The following is a 13,073-nucleotide window of genomic DNA, read 5'->3' on the forward strand; positions in this document are numbered from 1 at the left end:
GGCGGAAAAGGGAAGGGAGGAGACGAGGGGGAGGAGAAGAAGAGAAAGGAGGAGGAGGAGGAGGAGGAGGAGGAGAAAGAAAGGAGGGGGGAGGAGGAGGAGGCGGGTGGGGTGTGTGGGCGGGGTCCCGGGAAGTCCGGGGGGGGCGGGGGCGGAGCCGCCAGGGGAGCGGCGGGGCGGGGCGGGGCGGGGCGGTCCGCCAGGGGGCGCCGCTGGGGGGGCCGGGCCCGGCCAATGGGTAGCGGGCCCGGGGGCGGGGACGGGCGCGGATTGGCCGCCACGGCCGGGGGGCGGAGCCGCGCGCGCACACACACCCCCCCCGCACCCGCACACACACACACCCGCACGCGCGCGCGTACACACGCACACACGGGCGGCCGGAGGGCGGGAGGGCGGGCGGGAGTCCTCGGTCCCGGGCGGTGCTCCGCCGCCGCCGCCGCCGCCGCCGCCGCCGCCGCCGCCCCCCCCACCTCCGCGCTTCCCGCTGCCCCCGGGGCCGGGGACCCCATATGCCGCACGACCCGCCATCGCCGCCGCCGCCGCCGCCGCCGCCGCCGCCGTGCAGCCTCCCGGAGGCCTGCATGGCCGGGCATGGGCAGCGCCGCGCCCTCCCGCCCCGCGGCCGGGCCTGACCCCCGCTGCTCCTCCGCCTCCGCCTCCGCCTCCGCCTCCGCCTCCGCCTCCGTCTTCATCGTCCTCCTCCGCCTCCTCCTCCTCCTCCTCCTGGGCCTCGCCCTGCAGCTGCCGCCCCCAGGTAGGGCCGCCCGCCGCGGGTCCTGGCCGTCCGAGGCCCGGGCAGCTCCGCTCCGCTCCGCTCCGCTCCGCTCCGCTGGGGACGGGGCGGGGACAAGGCTGCTCACACACACACACACACCCCACCACCCCTGGAAACAGCCGCAGGGGCTTCAGGATACTAAATCATAATAATAAGGATGGCATTTATTAAGCGCTTACTATGTGCAAAGCACTGTGCTGAGCGCTCGAAGATCAAGCAGCCTCCTCCCCGTCGGGGAATCGAACCCCGGTCTCCCGCGTGACAGGCGGGGACACTCACCACTAGGCTAACGAATAGTTGGGGGGGGTCCCAAGGCTGACCCCCCCCCCCCCCCGGAGGCAACCGGAGGGGCTTCTCAGTGAGGGGGGGTCCCAGGGCCGAGCCCCCTCTCGGGAAACAGCTGGAGGGGTCCTCCGTGGAGGGGGGGGTCCCAGGGATGACCCCCACCCCCCGGAGACAACTGGAGGGGCTCCTTAGTTGGGGGGGGGGTCCCCAGGCTGACCCCCATCTGGAGACAGCTGGAGGGGCTTCTTACTGGGAGGGGGGGTGTCCCAAGGATGACCCCCCCCCTTGGAAGCAGCTGGAGGGGCTCCCTAGTGAGGTGGGGGGGGTCCCAAGGCTGACCCCCACCTTGGAGACAGCTGGAGGGGCATCTCATTCGGGGGGGGGGGGTCCCAAGGCTGACCCCTTTCTGGAGACAACTGGAGGGGCTCCTTAGTTGGGGGGGGGGGTCCCAGGGCTGAGCCCCCCCTCCGGAAACAGCTGCAGGGGCTCCTTAGGGAGGGGGGTCCCAAGGCTGACCCCCACCTTGGAGACAGCTGGAGGGGCTCCTTAGTGAGGGTGGGGGAGGTCCCAAGGCTGACCCCCACCTTGGAGACAGCTGGAGGGGCTCCTTAGTGATGGTGGGGGGGGTCCCAAGGCTGACCCCCCCGCTCCGGAGATAGCTGGAGGGGCTCCTTAGTGAATGGGGGGGGGGAGGTCCCCAGGGCTGACCCCCTCTCTGGAAACAGCTGGAGGGGCTTCTTAGTGGGGGAGGTGTCCCAAGGCCGATCCCCCTTGGAGACAGCTGGAGGGGCTCTTTATTGGGGGGGGGGGGGTCCCAGGGCTGAGCCCCCTCTGGAAACAGCTGGAAGGGCTCCTTGGTGTGTGTGTGGGGGGGGTTCCCAAGGCTGACACCCCCCCACCCGGAGACAACTGGAGGGGCTTCTTAGTGAGGGGGGCGGGTCCCAAGGCTGACCCCCTTCTGAAGACAACTGGAGGGGCTCCTTGGTGAAGGGGGGATTCCAAGGCTGACACCCCCCCCCCCCCGGAAACAGCTGGAGGGACTTCTTAGTATGTGTGTGTGTGTGTGGGGGGGGGTCCCAGGGCTGACCCCCACCTTGGAGACAGCTAGAGGAGCTGTTTAGTGAGGGGGGGTCCCCAGGTCTGACCCCCCCCCCCGGAGACAGCTGGAGGGGCTCCTTAGTTGGGGGGGTCCCAAGTCTGAAACCCCCCCCAGAGAGCGCTGGAGGGGCTCCTTAGTTGGGGGGGTCCCAAGTCTGAACCCCCCCCCCCCCCAGAGAGCGCTGGAGGGGCTCCTTAGTGGGGGGGTCTCCAGGCTGACCACGCCCCTGGAAACATCTGGAGGGGCTCTTTAGTGTGGGGGTTCCCAAGGCTGACTCCCTTCTGGAGACAACCGTCAGCGCTCAGTAAATACGATTGAATGAATGATAAATGAACCGGAGGGGCTCCTTAGTCGGGGGAGGTCCCAAGGCCGAACCCCCCCCCCCCCCCCGAGACAGCTAGAGGGGCTCCTTAGTGATGGGGGGTCCCAAGGCTGACCCCCTTTTGGAAACAGCTGGAGGGGCTCCTTAGTGGTGGGGGGGCCAGGGCTGAGCCCCCTCTGGAAGTAGGTGGAAGGGCTCTTTGGTGGGGAGGGGGGGGCCCAAGGCTGACCCCCCCCACCCCGGGAACAGCTGGAGGGGCTTCTTAGTGAGGGGAGGGTCCCAAGGCTGACTCTCCCCCCACCCAGAGACAGCTGGAGGGGCTCTTTAGTTGGGGGGGTCCCTGGGCTGACCCCCTTCTGGAGACAGCTGGAGGGGCTCCTTAATGAGGGGGGGGGTTCCCAAGGATGACCACCCCCAACCCCGAGACAGCTGGAGGAGCTCCTTAGTGATGGGGGGGGGGGGTCCCAAGGCTGGAGACAGCTGGAGGGGCTCCTTAGTGAGGGGAGGGTCCCAAGGCTGACCCCCCCAACCTTGGAGACAGCTGGAGGGGCTTCTTAGTGGGGGAGGGGGGCTTCCAATGCTGACCCCATTGGAGACCTCCCCCCACACAAGGTCCTCTCCCGGTGACCAGCTTGGGGGGGGGCACCCACCCCCAGACCCCCACCCCCACTGCCCAGGACCTGGAGGGTTGGGGGAGGCGGGGGTCTCAACTGTAACTGAAGCAACGTGGCCTAATGGCGAGAACACCAGTGTGGGATTCAGAAGGACCTGGGTTCTCATCCCGACACCGTCACTTGTCTGCTGTGCGACCTGGGACAAGTCACTTTACTTTTCTGTGCCTCAGTTCCCTCATCTATAAAATGGGGATTGAGACTGTGAGCCCACATGGGACAACCGGATTACCTTATATCTACCCCAGTGCTTCTAACGGTGCTTGGCACGTAGTGCTGAACAGGTATTAGTATTATTAATAATAACCTCCTCGAGGGCAGGGAGCAGCTCACCAGCCCCTCACTTGTACACACCCGAGCGCTTAGTACAGTCCTCCACGTGGACTAAACACACAAATGAAGACTGTCGATTGAGGCTTTTTATTTCTCAGAAACCGATTGGAAAGTCTCTGAGGGCCTCGTGCCCTTGTAGCCGTCTTCTCTCGAACATTTAGTACGGTGCCCTGCTCAGAGAGCATTCAATAAATAGTATCGATTGATCCCCCCGGGACCTCCCGTCCGACCCTGCAGATCGATGAGTTGCTTGTATCCACCCCAGTGCTGAGTACAGTGTCTGGCATATAGTAAGCGCTTAAAAAAACACACCAGTATTATTGTTGTTATTATTATCGGCTTACCGTGTTGTAGCCAGTTGGGACCACGTTGCACTGGGCAGGAGACCAACTCCTCCCTCCTCTACCTCTCTTTTCCTCCTTCTCCTCTGTGCACTCACCCTAGGGCTGACTTTTCCAGCAGCGAAAGTGTGGGGGGTCCCCCTGAGGGACCACCTTGCATTTTCAAGAATTTTAAATTTTGAATAAACGCCGCCCACCTACCTCCGGGTGAAACCCTCTGCCCAATCCTCTCTGCTAAATCCCGTATTTTTGTGGAGCAGATGCGAAGGGATCTACGCCCGTTTCCGAAACCCACCTGGGAAAGGTTTGCTACTCATCCTTTGGGTCGTTTTGGGGGTCACAGGAGCCCCCGGGGAAGCAGGGCTATCGGGGAGCCCATCGTTTCTATTAATTGGGCGGCGTGCAACCAACTAAATTCAACGTCCTAAGCGCTTAGTACAGTGCTTTGCACACAGTCAGCGCTCCAGAAATACGATTAAATAGATGAATGAGTGGTGGGAGAGGGAAGCTGCGAAACTCTTGGGAGAACCATGGATAATTTGTTTTGTACGGAAATAAATGTATCTGGAAATTGACGGGGAGGGGGATTGATTCTCTTAACAGGAGGTTTCAGAATTAGAGTGGTTTAGAAACGATCATTTGGGTTTTGTTGGGTTTTTTTTTTTAAACACACACACACGCTGCTTTGCATTCCCTTTGTTTCCCAGGTGCACCCAGAAATCCTGTTGATATAATCCAGGAGTGCCATGACCGTGAGAAGGAAGGGTCTGCAGGCCAGATTGAAAGCGTTTTGTTTTCCAATTCCAGACACAGTTGCGAAGGGGAATGATCCTTCTAGACTGTGAGCCCGTTGTTGGGTAGGGACCGTCTCTATATGTTGCCGACTTGTACTTCCCAAGCGCTTAGTGCAGTGCTCTGCACCCAGTAAGCGCTCAGTAAATATGAATGAATGATCAGTGACAGGAGTGGCTCTCCTGCAATGTGTAGCACTTCTGTTGCCTTCAGTGGGAGGGGTGGGGAGGGTTTTCGATTTTTCGATTCTTTAGCTGGCAGTTGAGGGTACTTGGAGGCAGGCCAACCGTTTCTCACTTGGGCCTGTTGAACAGCGATGGTTTTGAACTGCAGAGTGGATCAGCATAAGGTCTCCCGCCAAATCCCCTTGTCATCGGGCTGCATACGCCTTATTTTGCTGCCCCCGTATAATTTGCCCTGGCAGGCTTGTGACTGGCTAGCGTTAATGCAGAGTAAAGTTCGCCACCCGTTGTATTGCCTTCTGTAGACAAAAGTGATTCTGTTTCCAGATATCGTGGTTGGGCCTGCTGGCAAAGTGTGTTGCCTGGAGTTGTGGAGGTTTCGTGTGTTTGTGTAAAGTCGCCGGGCGGAAATTCAGACACATTTTTTCTCCTGGAATCCACATGACAACAGAAGAGCCGAATCCTCTCTTGCTGGAATTCCCCGTGACATTAAATCTGATGACCAGTGAAAATGGTCAGTCTTTTACCTGTAGGCTGTGAATCCAACCCCTTCGGGAAGCCGAGAGTGCATTTATTTGCATATTTTTAGCAAAGCTCTGCGTTTCCCGAATGAAAATCAAATATGGAGTTACTTGCTTACTCATACACTTCATGGCCTTTCTTGGCTAGATGCTTGAGATTGTTTCTACTCTGCATTGTCTTGGCATCTTGACAGGAGGTTTACTTTAGCTGCCTGTAACAGGCAAAGTGTGCATTGTCATTATAAATTCATGAAGCCTGGGTATTTCTGGGTGTATGCTGTGAATTAGTCATAATAAAGGAGCTTGGAGTGGGAGCTGAAACTGCTGACCCTTTAACTTCTGTCTCCCCCTCTCTCTCTCCCTACACCTCTTTCTCCCCTCCACTTTCTTTCTCTCTCTCTCCCCCCTCTCTCCCCCCCTTTCTCTCTTCCCCCTCTCTCTCCCCCTTCTCTGTCTCTCCCTTTCTCTCTCCCCTCTCCCCCCCCACCCCCTCTCTGCCCCTCTCATTCTCCCCCCCTCCCCCTTTCTCCTCCTCCCCTCCCTTTCTCTCTCCCTTTTTTCTCTCCCCCCTTTCATTCTCTCTCCCCTTCTCTTTCTGTCTTTCTCCCCCTCTCTCTTTCTCCCCCTCCCTCTTTCTCCCCCTCTCTCTCTTTCTCCCCCCTCCCTCTTTCTCCCCCCTCCCTCTTTCTCCCCCTCTCCCTCTTTCTCCCCCTCTCCCTCTTTCTCCCCCCTTCCTCTTTCTCCCCCTCTCCCTCTTTCTCCCCCTCTCCCTCTTTCTCCCCCTCTCCCTCTTTCTCCCCCTCTCCCTCTTTCTCCCTCTCCCCCCTTCTCCCCCTCTCCCCCCCTCCCTCTTTCTCCCCCTCTCTCTCTTTCTCCCCCTCTCCCTCTTTCTCTCTCTCCCTTTCTCTCTCCCTCTTTCTCTCCCTCCCTCTTTCTCTCTCTCCCCCTTTCTCTCCCTCTCTCCCTCTTTCCCTCTTTCTCTCTCTCCCTTTCTCTCTCCCTCTTTCTGTCTCTCCCTTCCTCTCTCCCCCTCTTTCTCTCCCCCCTTTCTCTCCCCCTCGTTCTCTCCCCCTTCTCTCCCCCTCTTTCTCTCCCCCTCTTTCTCTCCCCCTCTTTCTCTCCCCCTCTTTCTCTCCCCCCTTTCTCTCCCCCTCTTTCTCTCCCCCTCTTTCTCTCATCTCCCCCTCTTTCTCTCCCCCTTTCTCTCCCCCTCTTTCTCTCCCCCTCTTTCTCTCCCTCTCTCTCCCCCTCTGCTCCTCTTTCTCCCTCTTTCTCCCTCTCCCCCCTTCTCCCTCTCTCCCCCCTTCTCCCTCTCTCCCCCCCTTTCTCCCTCTCTCCCCCTCTTTCTCCCTCTCTCCCCCTCTTTCTCCCTCTCTCCCCCCCTTTCTCTCCCCCTCTTTCTCTCCCCCCCTTTCTCTCTCCCCCCTTTCTCTCTCCCCCCCTTTCTCTCTCCCCCGTTCTCTCTCTCCCTTTCTCTCTCCCCCCTTTCCCTTTCCCCCTTCTCTCTCCCCCCTTTCCCTTTCCCCCTTCTCTCTCCCCCCTTCTCTCTCCCCCTTCTCTCTCCCCCCTTCTCTCTCCCCCCCTTTCTCTCTCCCCCCTTTCTCTCCCCCTTCTCTCTCCCCCCTTCTCTCTCCCCCCTTTCTCTCTCCCCCGTTCTCTCTCTCCCTTTCTCTCTCCCCCCTTTCTCCTTCCCCCCTCTTTCTCTCTCTCTCCCTCCCTCCTTCTCTCTCTCCCTTTCTCCCCCCCCTCACTTATTCCCATCCATTCACAGCCAAAGAGCTGTACAAAATTTGCCTCTTTTCCTTGGGTCCGGGGCCTGGGTTCTGTGTACAGTTTCTTTGACTGGACGGCATTGACACTGACCCAGGATTAACTGTGAAGGAAGGAAGGAAGGAAGCAGGCAGGGCCTGCCCCTGTCCCTGCCTGCCTCCTGAGGGTTGTAACTGGAGCCTCCCTCTCCTGGTCCCCTCTGACCACTGCATTCGCTGCTCCATCCTCCTCTTCCTCTGGATATTTTATGGGGATTGGAAGTAATTACAAGTAAATGGATGCTCGGTTGAATTTTATTGACCATAAAAAGAACAAATAGGCACAGCGAGTTTAGTGGAAAGTTCTCGTGCTGTCATTTGGAGTCCAAAATCTGTTCATTACCCGAATTATCACCGTTTCCCTGCTGTCTCCTTGTTGGGCGTCTGATTTGGAAAATGAATCCTGAGCTCCCTTAAACCCAGAACTAACCATGGTGGCAGCAGCCCCCTCCCCCCTTCATTCTCCCACCCTCCTTCCAGAAAAGAAGGGTGTCCTGATGGGCATCCTTATACCGGGAAGGTATAATAATGACAGTAATAGGAATAATAATAATGTGGTACTTGTCAAGCAGTTGCTGTGTGCCGAGTGCTAACGGTAAACACTGGGGTAGGCACAAGATGATCAGTTTGGACAAGGCCCTGTCCCACAAGGGGTTCACAGTTGAAGTAAGAAGAACAAGAATTGAATCCCCCTTTTACAGATAAGGAAGCCAAGGCACAGAGAAGTTAAAGTGACTTGCCCAAGGTCACACAGCAGGAAAGGGCCAGAGCCGGATTGGAACCCAGATCTGTAGACACCGGCCCCCACCCCCCAGCACTTGGTATAACCTACTCAAGGCAAGCCAGGCTGTCTTTCTGGTCCTCGGTTTTTGTCCATTATGCAGACTTGCTCAGAATCCTGGTAAGAGAGTTTGAAAAATGATTGGAGCTCTTTAGATGAGAAATGCTGCCAATTCTGTCACCTTTGAGCTGAGGAAGAAAATGCCTAGATTTGGAGGGACTGTATTTGGGGGACAGCTATGTGGTGTTTTGTGTGATGGGCTGAATGATCAGTTCTGCCGTAGTCTCACCGAGACTTGCTTATATCAGCTGAGGAAGAAAGTGCCTCGATCTGGGGGGACTGTGTTTGGGGGACAATTATGTGGAGTTCTGTGCGATTGGCTGAATGATCAGTTCTGCCGGAGTCTCACCGAGACTTACTGATATCAGGGTCTCAATTGGTTTTATTTTCACTTCTTCCTGAAATTTAATAGGTTAGGTGCCCTCAGGCTTTTGTCCTTTGGAAATTTTCTCCATCAAAATATGAGCTATTTAACACTTTAGTGTTTTTAATGGATTGGATTATAAGTCCCTTGTGGGCAGGGATCGGATCTAGTTACTCTGTTGTTTTATACACTCCCAAATGATTTCTGCCCTTCCTCTCCTTCCTCTCCCCCTCCTCCCCATCCCCATCCCCCCCACCTTACCTCCTTCCCCTCCCCACAGCACATGTATATATGTTTGTACGTATTTATTACTCTATTTATTTTATTTGTACATATTTATTCTATTTATTTTCTTAATATGCTTTGTTTTGTTCTCTGTTTCCCCCTTCTAGCCTGTGAGCCCACTGTTGGGTAGGGGCCGTCTCTATATGTTGCCAACTTGTACTTCCCAAGTGCTTAGTCCAGTGCTCTGCACACAGTAAGCGCTCAATACATATGATTGAATGAATGAAGGAATGAAATACCATTGTCAGTGTGAGGACCATATGCTTTCAAATTTCTAGAATGTGAGCCCACTGTTGGGTAGGGACTGTCTCTATACGTTGCCAACTTATACTTCCCAAGTGCTTAGTACAGTGCTCTGCACAAAGTAAGCGCTCAATAAATATGATTGATTGATTGATTGAGAAGCAGTGTGGTCTAGTGGGTAGAGCTTGGGCCTGGGAGTTGGAAGGACCTGGGTTCAAACTTCAATCAGTTGTATTGAGCACTTACTGCGTGCAGAGCACTGTACTGAACACTTGGGAGTGGACCGTGTAAAAGAATTGGTAGACACATTCCCTGCACACAGTCTAGAGGTTATACTAGTCTGCTGTGTGACCTTTGGCAAGTCTATTTATTTTTATTAATGCCTGTTTACTTGTTTTGATGTCTATATATATAAAATTATGTTTATATTGATGCTATTGATGCCTGTTTACTTGTTTTGATGTTGAGAGCTCACCTCCTCCAGGAGGCCTTCCCAGACTGAGCCCCTTCCTTCCTCTCCCCGTCGTCCCCCTCTCCATCCCCCCATCTTGCCTCCTTCCCTTCCCCACAGCACCCGTATATATGGTTGTACATATTTATTACTCTATTTATTTATTTATTTATTTTACTTGTACATATCTATCCTATTTATTTTATTTTGTTGGTATGTTTGGTTTTGTTCTCTGTCTCCCTCTTTTAGACTGTGAGCCCACTGTTGGGTAGGGACTGTCTCTATGTGTTGCCAATTTGTACTTCCCAAGCGCTTAGTACAGTGCTCTGCACATAGTAAGCGCTCAATAAATACGATTGATGATGATGATGATGATGATGATGATGTCTCCCCCCTTCTAGACTGTGGGCCTTTTGTGGGCAGGGATTGTCTCTCTTTATTGCTGAATTGTACTTTCCAAGCGCTTAGTACAGTGCTCTGCACACAGCAAGTGCTCATTAATGATGTGTATATAGCTATAATTGATGATGATGATGGTGGCATTTGTTAAGCGCATACTGTGTGCAAAGCACTGTTCTAAGCGCTGGGGGGGGATACAAGGGGATCAGGTTGTCCCACGTGGGGCTTACAGTAGTAATCCCCATTTTACAGATGAGGTAACTGAGGCTCGGAGAAGTTAAGTGACTTGCCCAAGGTCACACAGCAGACATGTGGCGGAGCCAGGATTTGAACCCATTACCTCTGACTCCAAAGCCCATGCTCTTCCACTGAGCCACGCTGCTTCTACAAATAATTCTATTTATTCTCATGGTATTAACACCTGTCTACTTGTTTTGTTGTCTGTCTCCCCCTTCTAGACTGTGAGCCCGTTGTTGGGTAGGGACCGTCTCTATATGTTGCCTGTTTGTACTTCCAAAGCGCTTAGTACAGCGCTCTGCACACAGTAAGCGCTCAGTAAATATGAGTGAATGATTGAATGAAAGTCACTTCACTTCTCTGGGCCTGTTACCTCAACTCATTCATTCAGTCGGTATTTACTGAGCTCTTACTGCATGCAGGAGCGCTGTACTAAGCGCTTAGGAGAGGTCAGCAGTAAAATGATTAAGATTGCGAGCCTCATGTTGGACGTGGGCCGTTTCCAACCTGATTAGCTTGTATCCACCCCAGCAGTTAGAACAGTTCGTGTCACAGAGTAAAGGCTGAACGGTTACCACTTGAAAAAAAAAATTCTGGGCCCAGTCTCTCCAGACTCTCGAGGACCCCGTTTCCTTCTCTGGTCGCAGATCGGCTTGCGTCGGGAACCTCGTGTCTGAAAACGATTTTGGGAACCGATTGAGTTTATCTGTGGCAATGAGTCCAGTTTCAGCCATTTTATCTCTTGGTGCTTTAGACTCCCCGATTCCTCTCTTGACAGGCTCCAGCCGGTGATTTCGGCTGGCAAAACGGGGCGGAGAAGAAAACTAAGACATTAGGTTTCCCTTGCACCGTGGGGACTGCATGGATTCTGCCCCTCTCTGGCTCCGGAGCTTGGAGGGAAAATTGGGGGTTGGCGGGGAGAAGCCGAGTCGTTCTAAAGCTGAACTCTGCAGAGCCAAAGGATTATGTTTTACACGTGAAGCAGAGCGAGTGTGTGTGTGTGTCAAGCTTATGCGCAAGAATGAGCGTGTCTGCTTGTGCGTACATGAAGTGGAACGTAAATATACTCGTACCACCTGCGTTTTCTTGGAACCCCTCTCCCCAAAGTTGTATAAAGCTGTTGAATAGCTTGGATTCAGCAGTTAATCAATTTTAAGCTTTAAACAGCTGTGGTGGAGTCGGTGGAAAACTTTAAAAAAAAAAAAACACCTAGGTGGCTGTCTTCAGCTAGGGGCCTTGCTTAAGGCCTGTGAACTGAATTTCCACAAAGAACCGAACTCTAATCTCCTCTCCATCGGCTTCCTTCTGAAGGGGCATGGTTTAGGCCACTGAGCTCGGATAAAAGCAGAGTTCTCTTCTCTGAGTTGGTGGTGAAACTGCGGCGTCGAAGAAATCCGCAGTGGTGGCCCGTTGTACGGATGGCTTCGTTCTCCTTGGCAGCGAGTTTACGTCCGCTGTATTTTTTTCTCAGGGTTGGTTGACGTTCAAATGGGAGGTCAACCCATGGGCATCTTCCTGAGTGTCCCACGAGTTTCTCCCCCAGAAGGCGTTTTGCTCACACATGTGTCACCAAGAGTGGTGTCTCAAAGAATGTTCCCTCCTGTGACAATAATAATAATCATTGGTTTGTTGATAAAGCGCTGGGTTTAGCAAGCAGTGGGTTTAGAAGCAGCGTGGCTCAGGGGAAAGAGCCCGGGCTTTGGAGTCAGAGGTCATGGGTTCAAATCCCGGCTCCGCCACTTGTCAGCTGTGTGACTTCGGGCAAGTCACTTCACTTCTCTGGGCCTCAGTTACCTCATCTGTAAAATGGGGCTTAAGTCTGTGAGCCCCATGTGGGACAACCTGATCACCTTGTATCCTCCCTAGTGCTTAGAACAGTGCTTTGCACATAGTGAGCACTTAGTAAATGCCATCATATTATTATATCATTATTACCCACCCAGGTTCACAGTCTAGAGAGGAGGGAGAACAGGTATTGAATCCCCATTGAACCCCCTATTCATTCATTCATTCATTTAATCGTATTTATTGAGTGCTTACTGTGTGCAGAGCACTGTACTAAGCACTTGGGAGCAGTATGGCTCAGTGGAAAGAGCACGGGCTTTGGAGTCAGAGGTCATGGGTTTGAATCCCGGCTCCGTCACCTGTCAGCTGTGTGACTTTGGGCGAGTCACTTAACTTCTCTGTGTCTCAGTCACCTCATCTGTAAAACGGGGATTAAAACTGTGAGCCCCCCGTGGGACAACCTGATCACCTTGTAACCTCCCCAGCGCTTAGAACAGTGCTTTGCACATAGTAAGTGCTTAACAAATACCATCATTATTATTATTATTATTGTATGGGTGAGGAAACGGAGGACGAGGGCGGAGCCGGGATGAGTCGAGCGGCCGCGCTGCGTGTCCCCCGCGTGGTCCCTTCTTGTTTCAAACGTGTCCCGTTCCGTTCCCCGGCCAGGCGCCTGCCAACAGCCGGCCCAGTGCCGCATCCAGCGCTGCACCACGGACTTCGTTACCCTGACCTCCCACCTCAACCCCGCCGCCGATGGCTTCGACTCGGAGTTCTGCAAGGCCCTGCGGGCCTACGCGGGCTGCACGCAGCGGACCTCCAAAGCCTGCCGGGGGAACCTGGTCTACCACTCGGCCGTGCTGGGCATCAGCGACCTCATGAGCCAGCGCAACTGCTCCAAGGACGGGCCCACGTCCTCCACCCACCCCGACCTCCCCAACGAGCCCTGCAGCTACCCCGGGGACTCAGAGCCGGGGCCCCCGGCTCACCTCTTCTGCGGCCTGTTCGGGGATCCTCACCTCAGGACTTTCAAGGACCACTTCCAGACCTGCAAGGTGGAGGGGGCCTGGCCCCTGATCGATAACAACTACCTGTCGGTCCAGGTGACCAACGTGCCAGTGGTGCCCGGCTCGAGCGCCACCGCCACCAATAAGGTAAGGCGGGCCCCTCCCTTCGGCGGGCCCTCCGCCGCCCCGGAGCTCGTCCTGGGGTGGAGGGCTGGAAGAATAATAATTGCGGTACTCGTTAAGCGCTTATTCTGTGCCAAGCGCCGGGGTGGGTACAAGCTGATCACGTCGGACGCACGTGAGCCCACGTGGGGCTCGCCGTCTTCATCCCC

General features: G+C 55.0%; 1 protein-coding gene across 1 annotated transcript in view; it reads left to right on the forward strand.

The window, feature by feature from the left end:
• The first annotated feature begins 534 nt into the window (after window positions 1-534).
• Window positions 535-13,073, forward strand: part of RGMB (repulsive guidance molecule BMP co-receptor b) — a 37,065-nt gene continuing 24,526 nt past the window's right edge. Inside the window, exons 1-2 of the mRNA XM_038765813.1 lie at window positions 535-754; window positions 12,404-12,888. Coding sequence (XP_038621741.1) covers window positions 592-754; window positions 12,404-12,888 — 648 coding nt within the window. The 5' untranslated portion in view covers window positions 535-591. The remainder of the gene's footprint in view (window positions 755-12,403; window positions 12,889-13,073) is intronic.

This window comes from Tachyglossus aculeatus, chromosome 23, assembly GCF_015852505.1.
Source record: "Tachyglossus aculeatus isolate mTacAcu1 chromosome 23, mTacAcu1.pri, whole genome shotgun sequence".
Classification (NCBI taxonomy): domain Eukaryota; kingdom Metazoa; phylum Chordata; class Mammalia; order Monotremata; family Tachyglossidae; genus Tachyglossus; species Tachyglossus aculeatus.